Source organism: Passer domesticus, chromosome 4 (assembly GCF_036417665.1).
Source record: "Passer domesticus isolate bPasDom1 chromosome 4, bPasDom1.hap1, whole genome shotgun sequence".
Taxonomy (NCBI): domain Eukaryota; kingdom Metazoa; phylum Chordata; class Aves; order Passeriformes; family Passeridae; genus Passer; species Passer domesticus.
In genome coordinates, this window is record NC_087477.1 from 46,806,554 (window position 1) to 46,829,325 (window position 22,772).

The 22,772-nt window shown below is 35.9% G+C and overlaps 1 protein-coding gene and 1 long non-coding RNA gene across 4 annotated transcripts in view; one reads left to right on the forward strand and one right to left on the reverse strand.

Moving 5' to 3' along the window:
• Nucleotides 1–22,772, reverse strand: part of SH3RF1 (SH3 domain containing ring finger 1) — an 82,411-nt gene that overhangs the window by 14,655 nt on the left and 44,984 nt on the right. For all 3 annotated transcript variants that reach the window (XM_064417678.1, XM_064417681.1, XM_064417680.1), the window contains exons 3-7: nt 17,904–18,179; nt 17,081–17,176; nt 10,945–11,247; nt 9,992–10,102; nt 2,335–2,489 (exon numbers count right to left, since the gene is read on the reverse strand). In XM_064417678.1, coding sequence (XP_064273748.1) covers nt 2,335–2,489; nt 9,992–10,102; nt 10,945–11,247; nt 17,081–17,176; nt 17,904–18,179 — 941 coding nt within the window. The remainder of the gene's footprint in view (nt 1–2,334; nt 2,490–9,991; nt 10,103–10,944; nt 11,248–17,080; nt 17,177–17,903; nt 18,180–22,772) is intronic.
• Nucleotides 20–22,268, forward strand: LOC135299153 (uncharacterized). Its single transcript, XR_010361202.1, has 3 exons — nt 20–510; nt 17,250–17,331; nt 22,199–22,268. It is a non-coding gene; the product is annotated as an uncharacterized LOC135299153 (long non-coding RNA).

Below are 22,772 nucleotides of genomic sequence, written 5' to 3' on the forward strand. Positions count from 1 at the left end.
AGGAAAAGACATGCAAACGATAAGACTAAAACAGTTCAAAACATCACTTGTGTTTTCTGGCACAGAGAGTTCAGTCAGAGAAGAGAAGGCATGGCAGAAATGGCTGTGATAATCCATCATACCATTACAATTTTAAAACAGAAGTTATGGTAATATTAAGGGGAAACAATGGCAGTTAGGATTATCCTCTGAAGGGCACTTTAATGGAATGGACTTGTAACAGGACTGTCCATCTTCTTAATGAAGTTAGTGATCTTAATTAAGTAGGTGTTTATCAACTACACATCCCAGTTATGCCACTTTTCTTTCCCTACACCTGCTTCTCATATCTCTTACACTTTGTGATACATTAATTTCTTTTTTATTCAGAGAGCTGGGGAGAATGGAGAAGTTCCAATAGCTGGGAGTGAAAGATCAGTATCAGAACTACATTTCAAAATGCAAAAATGGAAGATCCTGTGCAAACTTCAGTGCGAAAGAAGATGTGTGACTAGAAATTGAAGTCTATGGGTAAGGTGGCTAGCAGCTAACTCACTTGTAAAGTTTATTTTCTTTCATGTTTTCTAAGCAACACTACAGCATAATACAGTGCATTTGAAAGCATATTGAGAGTTCAGAAACATTTACATTTTTTCTTAAAAAAAATTCTTAAGGAAAAAAGTTTTAAAAAAAGCTGAAGCTCCTGTAGTTCCATCTTGGAATGTTCCTAGGAAAATTTTCAAATAGGGTTGCACAGTTCTCTATTATTACAAAGTGACACCATTTTAACTACCTCAGTGTTCTATTTTCTGCTGCATCTGAACCTAAAAAAAACATTTGAACCATACAGAAAATTATTGACCCAGGCCCATGCAAAACAGCATTTCAATAAATCCCATTTTCTCTAAAATGTACTTTTCACAAGAGGAAGCCAATTAAGTAGATGGCTAGACTATCCCTTTTTATGAAAAAGGATCCACAGTTACTTGCAGTGCCAGTCTTTCCCACTCCCCTTGTAACCCCAAGGGCAAAAAGCAGCTTTAGAAAACATTCTTTCATCAAGATATTTCTCTTGTGCACAGTAACAATAGCATTAACTGCATGCTTCTCCTTTTTTGCATTTTTATTGCATTTTTATTCTTTGCTGTCCACTCAAGAAACTTTGCAATATCTACAAAAATCCTTTAAAGGCAAGACAGGTACCCAAAGCAAGCAAAAAACACACTCTAAAGGCAACACATAAAGGCAACACTGGCAGCAGAAGGCTTTACTGGTACATCATTTAGCAGTGATCTACAAAGCCACACACTGAAGCTCTATGGAAAAGCACTTGATCTGCTTTAATTGATGCTCATTAACTTCCCTTTTAGTTAATTTATTCCAAATTTCATTAGTATCCTCATATAGAGCAACCCTTTGAAGATGGAAGATGGGACTAAATGAGATGGGAACTTGATTAACAGCAGTAGATGCAATAATCCATAAGAAGCAATGTTAAAATGCCTAATACCAAGAAACAGCCCAAATCCAGATGCACCTGCTATACAAGAAGGGTGCTTTTTTGGAGTGGGAGGAAACCTGGTGGGAAGACAACAAGGACAGAACAAAAGCAGTCCTTATTCAAACTTGTCCCATTAGATGGTTCAGCATCTCCTGAATTTAACATTTTCTTTTATGGTTCTTATTCCCCAAGCTGCACACAAAGAAGTTTTCAAGAAGAAAGATGTTGTTAGCAACACATGCTAATATACCAAATATTTTCACCCAAAAGGATGACGCACATTTGCTTGTGTGAAGACACAATGCTAGCTAGCAGCTTTCTGCCTTCATTCCAAATTGCCACCCACTAATTAAGTGCACTGTAGAATCTTCAGTCAAATTTCAATTGCAACTGACACAAGTAGTCTGACAGTAACACGTTTAACAGTCTAAATTAAATACAGCACTTTCTGTGTTTTGGCATAAATTATTCCATATGAGAATAGCCTTTTCATACCATACATAATGGAAAACATTGAATAAATTCACTCCAGTGAAATGACACTTTTGAGTTATGCAGTATTCAGTGCTAACGCAAGGATTCATTCATCTTCTGCATGATAAATACTTTATATTTTTGAAGTGAGTTCTTTCTATACACAGCAACAGCTGATTATATTTATCTAAGACATAAACAATGTTCAGTATAGGACCTGTCTGGGGATATCACCTTTCTGCATGCTTTTTTTCTAAGTTGCATGCTTGGCTTTTTGGCAATTCCAGTAGAATAGGGCCAGCTGCTGTGCTAAATGTATAGGTGAAGTTAGTGATCTCATTCCATTTTTCTGTCTGGAGAAAAGTTTCAATTTTACTCACACACTTGGACGAGTTTGCTGTCGTAAATGTGCCACTTGGTCAGTGGATCCTGATGCAGATCTCTGTATGACACCTGTAGGCTGAGGTCCAGAAGCAGCCGACGCAATGATTGCAGCAGACAAGAGAGGTGGTGGCGGAAGTGGGGGATTCATATTCTGATTTTATAAGAACAAAAAAAAATAGCAACAGATGATCAATATTGTTTGATGAGTTCAATCAGCTGGGGAAAAAAAAATCATGATATTCTAAGGAAGTGGAAAAAAGCAATTGAGTCCAGTGTTGCTTTACATACTGTTACAATATAACTGGAGTTAGCTTTTTCTCTATTTCTTTTTCTTTACATTTAAAACCTTGAAGTTTTGGCAGCTAATTAAGCAAATGACAAACAATTTCTCAGCACAGGAAAAATGGTGTTTCTAGTTATAACATGTTTAGGATAGGGCTCAACAAAAATTCAGAAGCCTTCCAGGAGGTAGATTTTGCATCCTGCTGCTGACTGTACTTCCATAACATGATTGTTTTTGTAACCCGAAGCTGAAACATAATATACAATTCAGCTGCAGTGCACCCAAAAGCACCCCTTCTGGGGGTAATTTTCTTTTGATGTATGGGTTACAAAAGCAAGCACAATATGAGACCATAATCACTGAGCTATTGTTACCTCTTTCTCCTATTCTTCTAGTTTAAAGAGTTAGCTTTTGAAATTCAGTATTATCAAGATTGGTAATCTTTAACAAATACCCCAGTAAAAAGGCACCACAGATCGTAATTGGGGTCCTGCCTACAGACTTCTGTGCATTTTAGAATCAATGGAGCAATTGTTACCTTCTGCTCTGTAAGGACTCAGACAATTCTTTAGGACCTTGTGTACTGACACTCCTGGGAAAAGGCACTCACAAAGGGAGAGCTTTTCCTTCCCCCTTCCAAAAATAACTATTTGTGTTACAATGCACAGAAAAAGAGTAATAAAAACCCTCTTACCTTTGAAAAAGTGAAACTGAATTAATTTCAAACACAATCTTCCTAAAACCCACAGAACTAGAATATTAATTAACAAAATATTCTGAAGTAGTGTCTGGCACTTCCAATACATCCACATATAAATGCACAGCATTACATTATTAGTTTGGAAAATATGTAATTGAAAGTCGTTTTAATTCCTCTAAAACACTTCACTTCTAAGGGGGTTTGCCCTTTTTCTTCTGTTTTTCTAAATGAAAACCTATATGGAAACGGAAATTTAGTTCTACACTGTGTGATTATTACTCTTCTACATGGTGAAAGTGTTAATAAAAAGACAGCTCTTTAAACCAGCCCTACACTGCCAAGTCACAGTAAAGAACTGCATAATTAAAGAGAAAACTGATCAACTCTTACAGTGTTTCAGTCAAAATTGTTATACTTAGTCATGGTATAAATTGCAAGTTATATGGTGAAATAGTCATATTTTATTTAAAGCATTTTTCTGGTCATACATTAACACATTCTTAAGACCAAGTAGGCCTTCTGTATCCAACACTAAACAGAAATGACCTGCTGGAGAAACATCACTGAGAGCTTTGATACTAATAGGGTTTTTTTTACAAAAATGACAATTGCATTTGCTTCATATACTAGCCAACAATTTTATAGAGTATCCAGATAATTCACACTGAAATACCAACATTTCTCTCTCAGCTGTTTTACAGCTGAAGTTATTTGTCCCTCCCAGTTAGACATTCAACAAATGTCTTAGTTGAATCCAAGCTGAATGTGAGCATCTAACTTCCATGCAACCTATCAATAGAATATCAATTTAAATCTTTTTTTTAGGCATCTAGATTTCTTTATATATGGTAGAGCTTGTAAATCCACATTAGGAGATGATTAGTTGGAATTTTTTTAAATTAAACCTATTCATGCACAATGTCAAGATTGTCACGGTTCCATACTTCCTGCATCTCTGAAGATGCTGAATATTGCATTTTATTCATTTGAACACATAATATACACTGAAGCTTTAGCTGCAATAAAGGCATCTTCACAGCTCTATTTTATTATGCTTTATTCATGAGGTTCTGCTCCCCTCACTATGTCTATCAATACAGTAATGAGACCAGCAGTGAGCCACAGCACAATTAAACTCCCAAAGACTTGGCAAGAAATCTAAATAAAATACTTGATAGAGTTTAGAGGACTAACACTCCACAGCTTGCACTGCTACAACTTGGTAAAACAGACCCAAATGACCCAGCCAAGTTTTCAAAAAGTTTTCTGGCATGTAACCATTTTTGAAACATACCTACCTCCAGGGCACTTGCTAGTTTTGATGGTTCCCATAGTCAACATTCCATGAAAGAATATATACAAACCACGTGTGATTCAATAAAGTATACTCAGCAATAATTAAGAGTATTTTACGTAGGTGAGGGGAAAAAATTTAATGTTTCTGCAACTATTTTTCAGACACCAGGTGTACTTTCAAGCATATAAACCAGCAAACAAGTGATAATGGGTTGTTTTTTTAATTGGAAGATGAAAAATGACATGATTTGATAATTAATGTATGTTACAGCTTCAAAAACTATCTATAGTCATGCTCTAGAAACACATGGAGGTTACTAAACTTAAATATAATTAGGCTGAATTCCCATATCAGTTAATTGAAGATCAGTAATCGCCTCACTCAAAGAATAATAAAGGCACAGCAGTGGAAAAGAACATTCATTAACAGTCTTCACTCCCACAATGTCTAGGAAAAAATATATGGCTTGCAAAATTCCCTGAGGGCTAACAAATTAAGGCTTATGTTTAACAAAATTCCTAAACTATATGTTATCAAAAACAGGTTTCTCATACAAAACCTCATTGTTTCTTCCTGCTGCTTCCTCCTCACAACAAAAGTTGATTTGAATTTTGGTTGATTAAAATTAGGACAATTCTTATGAAAACCTCCTGACTTACACTATTGAACTTACACTGGAACTACATAAAAGAGCTAAATGTCATCAGTGTATTATATAACCCCCACAGCTTGTGCCTGGTTAATAACAATTCAAACTACCTTGTATTCTTCAACATAAAGAGCAATTTCTCTTTTGTGCATGAGAGAATAGGACCAGAAAAATTAGGTATTTTTTAATTTTTGAAACCCTCAGCACATAAATGAATGCAAACCATCCAAATATAGACCACTTCTTTCTGCTAGTTACGTGCACACACCAAGACAGCATTTCGAAGTCAACATTTCCAATCTGTAGAAGTAGCAGTATGGACATCTAGGTTGATTGCAATCCAAAGCACTTTTCACTTTCTCAAGAGACTGTAAAGGCAGACTGAAAGGAAAGTAAGTTATCTCTTGTTGCTGGATGTTTTTCTGCTGCTGCTTTTGAATGTAATTCTAAATTTGCTGTGGTACATTACATTCGTTTTTTCCTATATCACGGTTCAAATCACATACTTTAGGAATATTTTTCAGCAAAATCTATGGCAATTAGATAGCTACCTTATAAATTACATCCAAGAATTTTCTTCCAAGTGAATGAGACTTACATAATTGTATGTGCACATTTTCACTCAACAACTACTGAACTTGATGTCTGTTATTTATATTTTGCAAAGAACTTTAAATATACTAAACAACTAAAAAGTTCAAAAATGCCAGTGGCCAAGATAAGCAGACCAATTAATCCCCTAATTAAGGATAAAGCTGTGGTTGGAAGTCCCTAAGAACAGTGCAAGAGATAATATCACAGCCAAAAGCTCTGGCTGTGAGAAGCCTGTCTCAGTTCATAGGTTCTTCAATTTCAAAGAATCAAACCTCAAAACACAAGCCAAGAACTAATACTGTTGTCTAAAGAACTGATGCAAAATAAAACTTTGAAATAAATTATCACAAGTTTTCTGGAGGAAAATCAAAATTTGCTTAAATGATACAAGCAGTAGAGAGCGTATATGGTCACTTGACAAGAACACTCTCATTCCTAAAGCTTATTTATGTCAATTTTGGCTGAAACTTTGTAAATTATTTACTTTATACAATATTGGGTATCAAAGAGCATCTACAAGACATTATTATGGACAAAATAAAATTCATACAATTGGCATTTTTGGACCACCAGAGCAACATAAAAAAATAAAATGCAATCCTATACATGTACACAGATGAGAGTCAGAGACTTCTTGGGCTGGGAATTAATCCAAACTGTCTTAGAGAAATTTGTTAGACAACAAGACAGCTCAAAATTATCTCCTGCTGACAATAAAAATGCCATCTTTCTTACAGGAGTTAAGAGAAGACACTAGCTTCTCCTTGCTTTGAGGTTCAGGACAGATAAATGTAGCAAAGATGTACAAATTTGGAATTACTGTAAAGGAATATAATATTCCCTTCTTCACTGACAGATAATCATGCTCATCCTCTCAGGTTTCTTTTTTCTCCCTTAATCTGAGTTTATATAAAAGAAGCATATAAACACCTTACTTTCAAAGAACAATTACTTTCAATAGTGTTATAAGCACCAAAATGACTGATAGGAAAGACATCAAATAAACTACCTTCATCTAAAGAGAAACTCATCCTGCTCCCATCCAATTTCCTTCTCAGTTGCTTAGTATTCAGACATTAAGAAAAAAGCTAAAGAGAGAAACTTAAGAGAAATACAGAAATTTCTACGTACAAAAGTAAGAAAATACAAGAACAAAAGGACTCAAGCCAACCACTATTAATGTATTAAATTTTGTATAAAATCACAATTGTTCCACAGCTTAAAATTAACACTCAGAATGTCAGGAAGGGTATTTCCAGAAGGGAAACATCTAGAGAAACAAGAACATCCCTTTCTCTCTTGACTGGTCAAAACTATTTTGCACATTTCTAAAATGAAAACAAGAGCTGATGAAGCAAGAGGAAAAGTGTAAGTAAAAGATGTAGCTCACAGTCTGTGACTTTACAAACTGCATCATCATCTAATATTGTCTATCATAAAAGTACACAGGAATAACGTGACTCTAACCTGAGGTGCCAGCTTGCATTTTAGTCATGCTGAAAACAAGTCAAGAAGAAATAGAACATGATGTACAGAAGGCTATTGACTTTTAAAGAGGGTGGCAGAGAATAATTCAGGTTCTCAATGGGAATTATATGCCTAATTGGAAAAATAAGCAGGAACATGGTTATCACAAAGAGAAAGTAGCACCCCAAGATACAGGACAATCAACGGCAGGAGTTTCTCTCCATGCTGCATTTAGCACTGCAATTTAATTCCTGTGAATACCCATGGTGAGATCGCCTTTGAACAAGCGTAAGCAACTAAAGCACCCGAGGTGGTTTAATGACTTTGCACCACCATCAAACTAAAGTATTTTTCCATGTTGGCATCAAATAAAGAACTCCTGACTCTTAATAACAAACAGAAGTGTTTGTTATTGACAGCAAAAAAAAAAAAGCAGCTTCTGACAGAACTTCTGAAAATATGCATTGAATGCTGCCTGCTCAATCCTCTCCAAAACTTGAGTATCTCATAAATCAAATCAATTACTTAATGTTTGCAGCATATATGTTAGCTAGACTTGCATTCTGCTTAACAGCACCTAGAGTGATTCTGCTTGCTCAGTTCTCACAGGTATTTTCTCAAGGATAGGATGAAAGAAGTATAAAAAATGAAGGGGAATAGTATATAAGCAGCTTATTGTTTCTAGTATAAGATGTACACCTTGTAGGCAAAAAAAAAGACCTGGGGGTCCTTCCTTGTGGACCCCAACTTGAAAAAAAAAATACACACATACAATCTGTGTATGTTGCATACATACATATGTATGTATGCAACATACACAGATTGCCCAGAGAGGTTGTGAAGTCTCCATCCTTGGAGATATTCAAAAGCTTATTTGGACACAGTCCTGGGCAACTGGCTCTAGGTGGCCTTGCTTGAACAGAGGAGGTTAGACTAGACAGCCTCAAGAGGCCTTTCTAAACTCATCTGCTCCATGACATTAAAATATGAACCTAAATATAATGAGATTATTAACTGTTTCTAGATTAGCATTCATTTAACAGGAGAATTACACAGATAATCCACAGATTGAAGGAGTCAACAATTTAACCAAAGTAAGACAAAGCATAGTTACAGCTCAGTGTGCCTTACTCAGTAAGGTGGAGCAAAAGCACACGGTCCATATAACTGTAATATAATCGTCTGTCTAAAGAGCAAAGAATGTGAAATACATTTACTTGGGTGAGAGCAATTGCTAGTTCACAAAAGATGACAAAAATTTGTGGCACCAAGCTGGATATTTAGCTAGACATAAACTTTATGCTACATTCAGGCAAATCTTCAAGATATAAGAATCAGGCTAAAAAGGTAAAAAGGTTATACTATCAATATCTTCTCCACTGAAAAAGATTGTGCAGTATTGCACCCACTTCTGGCATGTGCTACCATGTACCATGCCAAAAGGAAATACTGGAGATAATTCAGTAAACAACAGCATCATAATTTAAAGGACTGAAACTGTAACTTTAGAGTTCCAAAGAAAGAAGCAAACCAAGCAACAAAGCAACCAAGCTACACCCAAGCATTTTCATAAACAACAGAAACTTGATACCAGAAGACAGACAATTATGCTTTAAATTTTGCAGACAAATGTGTAAAATTATGCAAATGCCAACAAGTTGAAAACAAAACTAGACCTATTTAGCAGCAAGGCTATTCATGATATTTTACTTCGTTTAAAGACTGCAAGGACAGACACCTGAACAAGATCAAGTCTTGGGGGTTTTTGTTTGGCTTGTTTGGTTGGTTTTTTGAAGTGAAGGTCTATTATTCAGCTGTGCCCCACCCCTTAAAAATTATAGGCACAATTTTAGACTGAATGAACTTAATTTCAATAATTTTAAATAAGTCACATCAAGATCCCTCAAAGATCTTTACAAACTGGTATCCACAATCTTTATTGCAGTAAGGCTCTGGTGAGTACAGTATGATATATGGCATTCCACAGTTTTTCTAACATTAGCATAGGAAACTAAGGAATTTCAGGAGGCTCTGGAAAGAAATCCTGCGCTTTTTGGAGGAAATGTCACGTCATTTATCCAAAGGAAACAGCATTACAGTGTATTTCTTCCTTCAAAAGATGGCCATTTTCTACATGTTTTCTTATGGATCTCAAAGAACCCAACTTCAAAATGCTAGACACCTTCTTCATCTGCCACAGGTGTACACACAACTAAAATCACCTTATTTAATGAGGAGACAGCAGACTTTTGAAGTTATTTCAGATAATCTTGAAAATCTTAAGTAAGACAGAAACACCTGGCAGCTGTGGTCCCAGGTTGATGTTTTTTGTAAGAACCAGCTTGCTTCCCCAAACTTTCCCCCCAGCATAATCTCTTTTCTACTCATGCTTAAAAGAAAGACTGTTCTGGAAGGAAGAGTGCTTCTCATGTTTGCTAAGGAGAAATTACAGAGGAAAGCTAGAAAAATGGATATCCATTACAAGATGCAAACATTTTAGCAATAGGCCTTTTGCTATAGTTAAATTCATACCATTGTCTATAACATAGACACAATTTCTAAAGAACTATCATTTCAAATCAGTATATTGGAACTTGAGGGAAAAAATACTGTACAAGACCAGAGACAAATGGGAAGGCTGAGTTTTCTGAAGCAGTACTTACACCAAGGGCAGCTTGGTAGGAGACTTCCGAGGGGAAGGTGAAGGAAGGTCCTGTTGTGACGGGGCTGCTGGGGGGTGGAGTCACAATCAGCCCTGTAGTGCCAATATGAACCTGGGAGAGAGAAAAAAGGGTCAGTTCTGTGTAGTTTAGTAACAGCTGGTTTTGACAGAGCTGTAAGCTTCATGGTCAGATCACCAGTATTCTACTTCTTGTAATCTTAAACTAAACCTAATTTTTAGTTAGATACTCACATAAACAGCATTGGATCACACTGCTCACTTTTTTTTGCTGACATTTCTCAGTCTTTGGAGATACATTGAACCAGCTACATGAAACATACTTTTAACCAGTGTCAGCTTTCTTTTTTTCCATAAAAGGCTGACAGATCCCAAAGATGTGCAAATAAAGCACATTTACAAGCTCAGGTAAAGCATCACCATTACCTCTTGGGCTCCATTGCTCTCTCTTTTCCCAAAGTGTAATCACTATATGAAACAGCCTATCTTTCACAAACTGCTGAACAAATAAATAAAGTCAGATAAATATTTCTACTTACCACAACCAGATTAATATGCTACATTTCTGGAATTTCTGTAATCTTCAAGTTGAATATTTTACTTTTATACATGCACTTTATTAATAGTCATTATTATATTCAATTTAGAAAAAAGAAATAAAAAAATTAAACCACACCAGTTTCTAGTTTCCACAGTTTAATAAAAATCTTTGTGGCATTTTAGAATATAACAACTGCAAAAAAACCTAGCCTACAAGACCAAAACTATTTGCTATCATATCACAATTGTTAAAAAACATTTTCCTTAAATGTTTTCACGTTGGAAGATAAGTTTTTTGAAAGTGTACATTTATTACTAATTAGACACAATTAACAACTTGAAATAAGTAATCTGAAAAGAGGTCTTTGTAGCTATAGCTGATGTCATGTGAGTTACCTGAGAGGGGGCACTACAGGAGAGCCCTGTCAGCTCACTTATGCGGGCTGCTGCTGTTGGGTTGCTGGAGCTGATGAGGACAGGAGGGCTGATTTCCATGGAGTGGCGATTCTGAGAAGACTGAGAAGCCTTGTTGGACATGGTGAGGGAGGTAAAAGAGTGTCGTTTTTTGGTGTTTTTCTTAGTATCCATGTGCTTTTGGGTTGAATTGTTGTGGGCTGCCCCAGAGGTACCTTCTCCAGAATCAACAGCAGAACCTGAGGGCTTGTCCAATTCTATCAACTGTTTGGCTGCTGTGTTAAACTACAAAAATCAGTAACATGTTAGTGGGTTTTTATTTATAAAAGTCACCTGCACGTAAAAAAACCATCTCTTTTCCTTTCATTCATAAGATAATTTCAACCATGCAACTTCAAAATGTGGCATACCAACCTAGTCTACAAATCTGTCAGTAGAGAGTGACAGATCATTCACTACAAATTCAACACACTTACTGTTGTGCTGGTATGAAATTTCAGCATCACAGGTAAAATTTCAATCAATAAAGGACATAATGCCGTAGTCCAGACATGGATTAATTCAGCAATAACCACTGCCTGTATCATCTAGAAGTCAGACTAAAACACACTGGTCCCCTCTGATCTTATAACATAAAAATCTGCACTACAAAACTTCTTGGATATTTATGTAATTTTCAGCCATTTTTTTGTTTTGTCTATGACACAATCCCACACATTTGCATGAGGGCTCTTGAAGATATTCCTCCTAATATCCTTGGGTACTTGTGCACATCTTTAACACCACCAGCAATGAAATCACAGGCTGCTCAATGCAGGTTTAAGAACACAGTAGGACAGACTAAATACCCAGCTATATCAGTATACTGCCCAGCAACAGGCACCTATACAGACATAAGATGACATAAGGAGAAAAGAAACATATACAGGTAATTTTGTGGAAAAACCTTCTCACCTTCTGAATTTTCTAATGTTGAGGCACCATCTCTGCCATTTTTCCTCTTTTTTTAAGCTTAGCTAAAGAATTGTTGTTCACAATGAGATTCTCTATCTGCTAATTTGTAACAACAATACTACATTAAATGCAAACAAATCCTTCCTTTCCAACAAAGAAATGAGGAATCCCACACATTTTCTTCTTACAATGAAATGTAAGCTATATAATGGGGAGGAGGAGAGGAAAACCAACAAACAAACCCTCTACAATTTTCAAACCCCCTTTATTTTCAGAAAATCTTAGCACTATTAGAAATAATAACGTCAGAACTCTCATGTAATCATAAGCTGAAATAACACCAGCACTAGTTTTCTAAATATGTACCACTAAATATGAATACTGTTACTTGAAAAGTGTAGGTGATTATGAAGAAAAGAAAGATCTTTTCTGAAGAACATCAGGATGAAAAAATGAAATTAGTCACTGTGGAATTTCTATTTCTGTTCTTCAGCATATTACTTCACCATTTTCCTTCAAGTCTTGAGATACCTATTATGCTCATGAAGAGTTTTAAAGTAATATTCTACCCCATCAAAACTTTACTAGACAAACAATAGACCATTAATCATGATAGCATCAACACTGATTTAAATGCAGCTCCCACAGATGACCAGCTTATATTCTGAACACAAGTAGATATTTACAGATATAGATATCTAAGGTAGTGTAAAGTAAAAAGGTTTTTTTTTTTAATACAGAAGAGGCTGGCAAGTGATATTTGAAATATGTAATCTGGAAGCAAATTTCATGTATATACAGAAAAAAAGATTAAGTACAAATCAGAACTAGGGGAACAATAAAGAGTTGACATAAAAACCTTCTACAGAAGGGGAAGAACTACATGGAACATACTGCAGTGGAGGAAAGGCATAATGGGAGATGTGAACCTGGATATAAAGTCAAGAATATCGATTTTTTTCATAAATGTTCTTATTGTTTGTCCTTTAGAATGCAACTGAAGAGAACTGGAATCATACAATCACAGAATCATTTGGGTTGGAAGGGACCTTCAAGATCATCAAGCTCCAACCCATCTGCCATGGGCAGGAACACCTCCACTAGACCAGGTTGCTCAGAGTCCCATCCAACCTAGTCTTTAAGACTTCCAGGGATGGGGCATCCACAATCTCCCTAGGTACCCTCTTCTCGTGCCTCACTACCCTCACAGTGAAGAATTTCTTCCTAATATCTAATCATAAGCTAACGTTTTCCAGTTTGAGTCCATTCTCCCTTGTCCTGTCACTACATACTCTTGTAAAAAGTCCCTCTCCATCTTTCTTGTAAGAAGGAAGGATAGGAGAAGACAATGTCAGAGCAGTGAAAAATCCTATGAAAAAGGTGGATGCTAGATTTTCCTTCCTGCTATTACTCAAGATGGATCATATGGATCAAAATAATGTATTACTTGCATATAACAGAAGATATAAACATACCATTTTCTCCAATGAAGCCCATTATTTAATGATTATTGAATTTTAAATTTAGATCAAACATGCTTTAAACAGACCAGTGAAAACATTATTTCATTACAAAACATTGTGGGATATGAAACAAGTAGAAAATAAGACCAAAAAAGTCTACTCTGCTGTTCAGCTTGTCAGGGTCTTATATGTCATCATGACAAACATGCAGGCTTTTCAAGGTCTAATAATTTTATCTATTTTGCAAATTTTATTTTTTTTTCAACTCAGATTGAAATTCTTCACATCCTTCCCGAGAATCTAGGTATTCCATACTGTTGATACAAAGGCTGCAACTGTTTCCATTCTTATGTAAGCTACATCGTTATTTGCAAAGAACTAGCTAATGAGAGAAGTTAAGGGATCACAGAGGAATGAAAAGGAAAACCAAGATCCACTTTGCTAACAGCACCCCAAGGTACCTGTTACACCTAATTATATTTGTTTACTTCCAGAAGCTACCAATGCCTGCAGAATCTGATTACTTTGTACAGTGAACAACTTATTAGGGAAAAGTTAAGGCTTGCCCATGGGATCAATTCAAGACAGATTCAAATATAAGCAGCATTCTGTGCTTTTTTATGCAGAGAAGCAAGCAAACGACAGTTGCATGAATTTGAAGATGGAAGAGAACTGATTACTGGCCTCCTCTTTGAAGTAACCTGGGGACAGCAACAGCTGCAGAATATTTTGCAGAGTGCAGTTTACTTCTCTTCCTTAAGAAGAGAAATTAAGAACCTGCATGCATTTTCCAGTGAAATGGCTAGCAGATAATCAAGGCCACCAAGGGACTGAACGCAAGTCATGCTATGAAGTGTTTCAATCTAGCATTCCTTTCTGCAGCAAATACCCATGTACCTAGACCCGCAGTTCCTACATCAGCTGTTTTCCTTAACAGACATATTTTCATTGACACTTCTTTACTTCAATCTTTACATTCACTTTTTTCTTTTTTTTTCCCATTCAACAAAATCTTTGCTGCAACAGGAAGCCTGAAATCCAATTCCCTTTCCCACCAAACTCCAGGAAACTGAAGAACTTCTCAAGCAGGGCAGGAGAGAGGCAGGTGGCTGAGCCGCATCTCAGTGCCACAGCAGGGCTGAAGTCAGCACACAGCTTTCCTCTGCCTGCAGATATCTGCAGGGATTACCCCTACTGCAAGGTCTCTAAGAGTTGTGCTTTGCTACACTTATTTTAAAAATTAATTCAGGTGTTCTTTACTTGCACAAAAGTAAACAAAAACTGACATTATTTTCTACTGACAATCTGACGGAAGAGCGATTTCTTTCCCCTGATTTTTGTTCTATTCTGGGCATTTGTATTTGTTTATGAAGCATTAAGCTAGGTCAAAACATCCAATTTGAGGTCTAAGAAATGCATATTGTACCCAGAACTGCAATTTTTCAGAAAAAAATTGAATAATATCTGCTTAGTTATGAATAATCTTTGGTTTTGGAACAGAGATAATTATAAGTGTTAACTGATTTAAAAGAATCACTCTTAAAATTTCTCTCAAAATGTGTTCAGTCTCACTTTTATTATTATCACAAATTTAACACGTGAAAGTTAGAAAAGAAAGGATCAGAATAGTGAACATTGAATAATAAAAGGGCAAAATTTGTCCTCAAATACGATCAGAGATTTTCATGGAATTGAACATTATCCAAAATTTTATCTTCACTGTACAAGAAATATCTCAATTATTACACCTATACTACAGAATAAACATCACAGACTATGCCCATTTTATAGTTAATGACTTCAGATAATCTCTAGTAAATGGAGCTAATTCACATTTTCAAACAAAAGGAGTAAACTAACATACACAAGGTAAAAGGTATGTCTGTCATTATAATATGACAGAATTCCCTAAAAACAATCAATGATCTCAGGACTGGGAAATGCAATGAGAACTACCATATAAAAATCTTTCAAAAATATAAATTACTTTTCATCTTCATTGTCTTTCATAAAATAGGTAAGAATGGTTTGCTATACTTGTTTCTATCAGTCATCTGTATATTTTCCAGAACAATAGTTAGATACTCTCAGAAACCAGGCGTTTCAAAATTCAAGCCCATACCTTACTGCACATCTCACTGCCCTCCACCACAGCATCCATTTCAGTTTAGTATATACTGAAAAAACCCACCTATCTGATTTGAAGTAACTCTTAGGGTATAATTTATCATTCTAGACTTTCCATTCCACTTTAGTGGGGATTTGAGAATGTGTACTTCCTTTAAGTGTTGATGCCTATTCTAAAAGGTTTTATTGAAAATACATTTTCTTAGTTGATGGAATCAGTCTAAAAACATTAACACAAGTATATTTTGTGACTTTCAATTTTTACTATTTTTTTCAAGGCCATATATCCTATTTGCAACTTTTGTAGAGATAGGAATGCAGTTGTTACCTAAATAGCTCAAGTGGCAGCCCTAGGAAAGGGCCTTTTCTAACACGACTAAGTAATTTAGTTTGAAAAAACACTACAAAAAGCTTTACTGGCTGAACTGAAGGGGCAGTTAATTGCAAGAAGCTAGGAAAGAATACCCAAGGGCAAGAAATCATTAAATTGGCCTTTAAAAACATCTTAAACTGAAGCCAAAATTGCACTAAGCAAGTTGAAACTTTTTTGGTCTTCTTGTTTTTACAGTCATGTGGAATTTTCTATCCTCAGATATACAGATCCTTATATCAAGCTATAAAAAGTAATATATATATTTTCCCTTTTAAAAATAACAAATTCTATTTTGGTTGAAAGCAGTAATAGTTTTGAAGTTCATAGGATTCAGAAATTGAATTAATAAAACCTGACTTGATTCTTAGTATGATTACACATTTCTTCTGTGATCTGAAGTACATATTTCTCATCCCAGAGATAACATGAAAATACTTTTTTCTTTATCATTCTGCCTCAATTATTTAAATCAAATACTGTAAGTGCAGGGAAGTGTATCTTACCAAGTATTCACAGCATATCTATCAGAAAAGGACAAACACTATTCAAAAACCTTTGTGTATTTCTGTAACGCAAATTCAAATAATCATTGTGGCTGTACACACTGTTCCTAATCACTGATGTATTTCTATATAAAAGATACAGCTTTCAACACTAAAAATTTAAAAGGTTGGGGAAATTTTCTCAATTGCTACCTCTTACTGTAAATTGTTGTAACACATAACAAATGCAGGAAGATGGAGAAGGTTTTATATATGCTCTGTTGATTAAAAAGCTGATCCTTTATCTGTTTAACAACAACCTATATCCTATGACGTTCTAGTTGTGCTAATTTGGTTTTGAGAGGTGGATATTAGGGACAATGCAAAGCTAACTATTTCTCTGACTTGGTGACTGCTTTCATTTTGTGGCTAAGTGTGGTTTAGATTGACTGCATGACTCCAGTATTAACAAGAAAACATAGTGACTGCCTCCAATTACACTCATTTCAGTTCCATTCAATAAAAATGGGTATCAAATAGCTAAGTGAAAATCACTGGTTCAACTGCTGAGGCCATTAACTTTCCCAAAGAGAATTTTAGGTCTAAGATTATTTATATCTCAGGTTATTTTAGAATCATCACCAGTAGTGATTATTTTTCCTTTCAGAAAATTAAACATACAGTGGGCACAGCCTTACTGAGGACCCAGCTTAACTCACCTCAACATATGAAATTGGAAATATTCCTATCTTGTCAGCCAGCATTCCTTCTGCCCAGTTTTCATCCACACGGCGAATTACAGTCAGAACATCATCCTGTGTGAATATGCAGTGATTAGGTCTCCCAGCTTTAATTTAACTTCTCATTTAATTTTCCTCCATAACACAGGAGTAATCAGAGAAGGCAGGACATGGACAAGAACCGCAGAGAAGGCACTCTGTAAGAGGAATATGCTGCTTTTGGGGTTGAAGTAAGTTCAAGCTGTTCTTTTCCTATTTTGTCAGAGTTCAATGAACTGCCCACATCTCAGTGATCTGACTTTGTCCTTAGTGCCAGTCTTCCTGTCATGTTCAGTCCATGTTACTCATAGCCCCCCTTTAATTCCTTGGCATTAATCAACAGAACCACAATCATTTTCCTTCTCAACTGGCTCATTACCTAACCTTCCCTAGATGGTTTTTCTACTTAAGTACTTAAGAACATTGTTAGTGACATGACTTCTTTCACATCTGCAATTTGAGTGTTTCTTTAGAAGATGGAATGTTTTTAATTCACAACATAAGTTATTTCTCATAAATTAGGAGCATCATTAATGCAAGTATGAAAAAATGCATTCTCAGAAATAAAACATCAGAGAAGTTATATGTAATTTAGAAAGAGAATGCAAAACTAATGAATATAGGAGAAATACTTGCAGAATTACTTGTCCTTTTCAAATGTGTGCAGCTCCAATTAGAAATGCAGATAAGACTACAAAACAGTTGTGTTATTTCTTATCCAAGTGAATGAAATTATTAGAAAAAAATAGTATTATCTTTTTACCTTTGCAAACGGTAAACAGTCTTTATCTGCTTCCTTGTCTTTTACTTCAAAATCATAAAGTGCTTTGCACTGAGGCGGAGGTTGAGGTAAAGGTTTAATAATCTGAACAAAATTGGTAGGAAAAAAGCCATGGATGCCATTGACTTCTCCATGATACCAATTTTCATCCACCTGTCGACGTAAAATGATGATGTCTCCTTTACTGAATTTAAGATCTCCAGGTTCTTTTCCCTCGTAGTTATACAATGCTTTGGCACATGGTAACTGAGGTACACCCTAAAGAAAAAAATAATAGATCATTAGAATTAGATGAGCATTACTAAATAGAATTTGTATTATATTTTTGGAGAGTATGAATGAAGCTGCAAAGTATGAAATTGCAAAGTAAAATTATACACATATTTTATTGCAATGATTCTACTGATTTTTACCCATACAAGTGGGAAGGCCTTCAGTTCTCTGCAGTCTCAAGATCCCTCTAAGTTTCATTACAATTTTTAATCATTCAAAGTTGCTAGACAGAGGAAAGGCAGAAAAACATAATACTTTAACCCTCATGTACTAATTCACTAAGATTAAACATTAAAAAAACCAAGACAAGCAAACTGGAAAGCAACCTGAACACTTGAGAGACCACTGGCAAAACAATGCTGCAAGAAAATACAACACTGGAATAAAAAATTTGCTGTAAGACCTATAAGGCAGTTTTCCTGCCTTTCTTATTATCTTCTTCACCTTATTTTACTTCATGGGCAGAGAATAATAAGGATGAGGACATAAAGAAGGTGTTTTCCAGCTTGAAAAACAAATTTCAGTTTATTAAAAATGCAAAATTTCATCCTGGAGCAACTCTTTTAATTCAATTATTTATTTGAAACCACAGCTAATAAGAATTAGTGGAAAAGATCTGTTGAAGGTATGCATCCTTGGGTTTCATTCACTTGATTCCTCCATAATATCTGAAAACTGCAGATCATTGCTGCTCCTGAATGCAGGTCAGAAGGATTGGAATGTAACACTGCCACCCTCCATATACATTGTAGGTATTATTTTTTTATTGCTCAGCCTGTATCTCCAAATTTTGAGAGAGAGAGCAGTAAAACTCTACAACTCTAGTGTTAGGGTACTGCCTTCAAAACTCTCTTTTGTCTAAATTTAAATACCTGAAAGGGTGTTTACCCCCTTAATGATGAAAACAGCAGTAATTTGCATTACTAATACAGTCTTTCCAAAGCAAAGGCAGCCTTTATAGTCACACAGAGCACAGTATTTCACACCTTTGATGCAAGCCCATATGGAAAAAGCAAAATTTAATGAAATTCAAGGTCGCTGATATTATTTGCCATATCTACCCCATGGTATGTCTCTCCACTCAAGTCTTCTACCAGCTCAGATAGTAAATTGGAGCTGCACTTGCAATATCTCAAGAAGTCACAGACAATGGAAGGAAATTCTCAGAAGGAATTATCACTTTGAGTCTGTCCATTGGGCAGACTAATAATGTATATCACATTTAACAAAATTTTATCTTTCAATATAATCCAATTTGTTTGGACAGCTTTAACTTTTGTCCATGCATATTAATGTCTCAAATGTATAAATAATATCTTAAAGACTAATTTCTCTAGTAACCTTTTTTCTATGCCAAACAGTCAAGCGAAAACCATGTGTGTATATACATAGGTACAGAGGAGTATGATTTACACATGAATACAGGAAAATTGAAGTTCATTCTATTGTCTCCAGGATGAATATGAAAAATATCATATTGGCAGGATCCAAGCAGTTGTTCACAATTGGTGATCTCCAAACTGAAGCAAATAATATTTTTCTTCATGATCACACTAAATTGCATCAGTGCACTATGATGACACGCTCTGGACAAACCTGGATATGGAAAAAAACACCAAGTAGGGAATTTGTGGGCCTCAGCCAAACGAGGGGAAAATTAATGGTCTGAACAGAAGAATTAAAAAATCATATATATATATATATGTGTGTGTGTGTGTGTGCATTTTTTAGTTTTATGTTCTGTGCAGAATACACAGACAGAATGAAGGAAGCAGTCAGTGTAGATGGAGTATGAACAAGTGCACAGAGAACTTCAGGGGAGAGGAAGCAAAAAGAAGCAGACCTCTAAACAAGAGAGGAAACACTGCTTGCTTATCCCTTTCCATCACAATAACAAACAAGCAAACAAATGGATTAGAAGCCAAGAATTACTTGACGGAAAGCAGGCCCCAAGAAATTATGGCTACTACAGGATACAGAAATCTCTCTTGCACTGGAGGTAATAGTTTGACTCCTCCAAGGAATCTCCCCATTGTCCTGAGACAAAGCTTTCTATGTCCCCACGCTGAGGAATAGGTTTTAGATCAGCTTTGTGTATAAAATACAGTGGGGAAAAAAATCTCTTTAAAAACAAACAAAACAAGCCAGGAGTACCATTGCAGATCATGTCAAAGCAATCAAACTCATTAGTCACCATTTAATTGTTAGAACTCCATATTGCACTTACGCAGTTTATCACAAAGCTCCCACAAACAAATCTGCATACAGAAGTACAAACATCTGTTTATGCTTTATAGGAAGTTCCTTTCCCAGTGTAAAGGTTGAGTTTCTGCAAAGCTTAGTTTCCCACGTTAAATAGAAATGGTTCTAGTCCATAATTCCAAATAAAACAAAGTTCAACAAAACACACAGTTCCCAGCTGGACTCCCAGGGATTAAGCAGAAGTAGTTAAATGACTGAGAGGAGAAGTGGATGATTTTCCCTTCTGTCCCAGAGGGAGGATGAAGTGAGAAAGAGTGGGTGCAATGGGGAGGGCTGCTTTCAGGGCACAGAATCAAGAGCCCTCAAGCACCATCTTCACATTCCTCCTCCTCCGAGCAACCTGGAGCTGCAGCTCATGGCCGGCGCCTTCCGGGCCCTTGTGGTTAGGCAGCTTCAGCCCCCCTTCTGCCCCTCTGGCTGCTCAACAGCAGAGATGGACATGAGGACACGCCGAGCCAGAGTTTACATTTCACTCCATGTCTCTCACTTGGCTAAACATGAAAGAAAGGCTTTGGAAGAAAAACTTTGCAGCCTACCCTTAAGTTTACAGCTGCCACTTACCCTGCCAGCTCTTTGAGTAAGTAACAACAACAACAACAATAACAAAACAAAGACAAAAAACATTTTAGGAAGTTAAATATAAAATTCAGAAGGACTCCACATGACAGGTTCTTAGAATTGTTTCCTTAGTCATTATTCAAAAATATCTGAACTTGTAGTGCTACTGCTGCTAGACAAACTGTTTCAATTAATTTTTAGGAAACATATGGATATACACACGTATTTTAGACAGCCAGATTCCTTTAAAGAAAATAATATATGATGACATCGAAACAAATGGCTTAAAAACAATATTAAAAAATGCATATGCATTCATATACATGAGGCTGAGGTTCCTCAGTTTTCTTCTCCTAACCCAATTATTTTGTCTTAGCAACCTACAGAATGCACAATTTTGCTTTTTGGATTTATACTTTTGTTTTCAGTCACCTTTCGAACTTTACTTTTATTTTTTAATGGGCAATATGCAACTGTACGTATTTTTCATAAGCTTAAGCCAAGAGAAACTTATGCTTGTGGAGAAACACGAGATCTGATTTCCTTTAAAAAAGGAGTTTTGATGGCAGAAGCCCAAATGTAAATATGCTTACACTGGCACAAAACAGTGCTCAGTCTGTACATACTGCACTTGAAGAACCAACATTAGTTAAGGGAGCAAAAAATAGTAAACCCTCTCTCAAGGAAATGAATGGAACAGACCCTGGATCATGCGCATCTCTGTTTCTTTCAAGCCTCCCAGACATGGTGCTGCTGGCTGTCCCTTTTCCAAGCAAGCAGGGCTTGCCCAGCATGTTTTCTGGCTGCAAGACTGGGAAGTGGCCAGGGCTTCCCCGTGAGCCAGTTGAATTTACCCAGAATAATTACACTGGTTTCACCTGTCTGAGCTTCTTAGACACTGAGTGTTTTCAAGAGGCCAGGAAGCAGTACCTTTTATAGGAATACTGCTTATGACACACAAAAACACTTCTCTGAAACTGGCTACATGCTCTATCAGCTTCCAGAAAAATCCAGCTTGTCAGATACCTCAGCAGCAGTTTTTAGGCCTACCTTTCTTAAGAGAAAATCTAAAAATTGGAAGTTGATCCATGTCATGAGAGGATCTTTAACATCCATTATTTGCAACTTTCTAGACATAAAATTGATTTTTCTTCTCTTACACTTTTTTTTTTCTTTCTATGCAGTTCCTAAATCAAACCAAGAGTCACATTAATGATCATGACAAGATGAGAAACTACCACAAAAAAATCTCAAGTTACACAGCAACTGGAAGTACAGTAAGTCTAGTGATACAGAGGTACTTTTTTCTCTTTTTTTTTTTTTCCAAAACCATCAGTATTGAAAGACATACTTGATTGCTAGTGAAAGGTGCTTTTACGTAAGGATAACATAATGCAAATGCTTGTAGCCAAAACTTGTTTGCAAGGCAGATTTGGATCAGGTGAGTTCTTTATGTGTACATTCTCCAGCAGGTACAGGTAAACCTGAGATTTCCTCTTCAGACTCCTAGTCATTCAAACCTTTGGAAGGACAATATTACTTCTTTTAATCTTCTGGTCTATCCTATTTAATATTATTGCTTTCTTGATTCAAATCTTTCAAATGCATCCTTCCTATTGCTTTTTTTAAAGTGTATTTTTGCTTTCTTGCCTTCTTTGGCTTTACTAAGCTGTCCAGTCCTGCATGCAAGAACATCCCCTTTCGCATCTGTATTTTTTTATGTCTCTTTCATCTCACTGGCTCCAATAAGTAATTTCA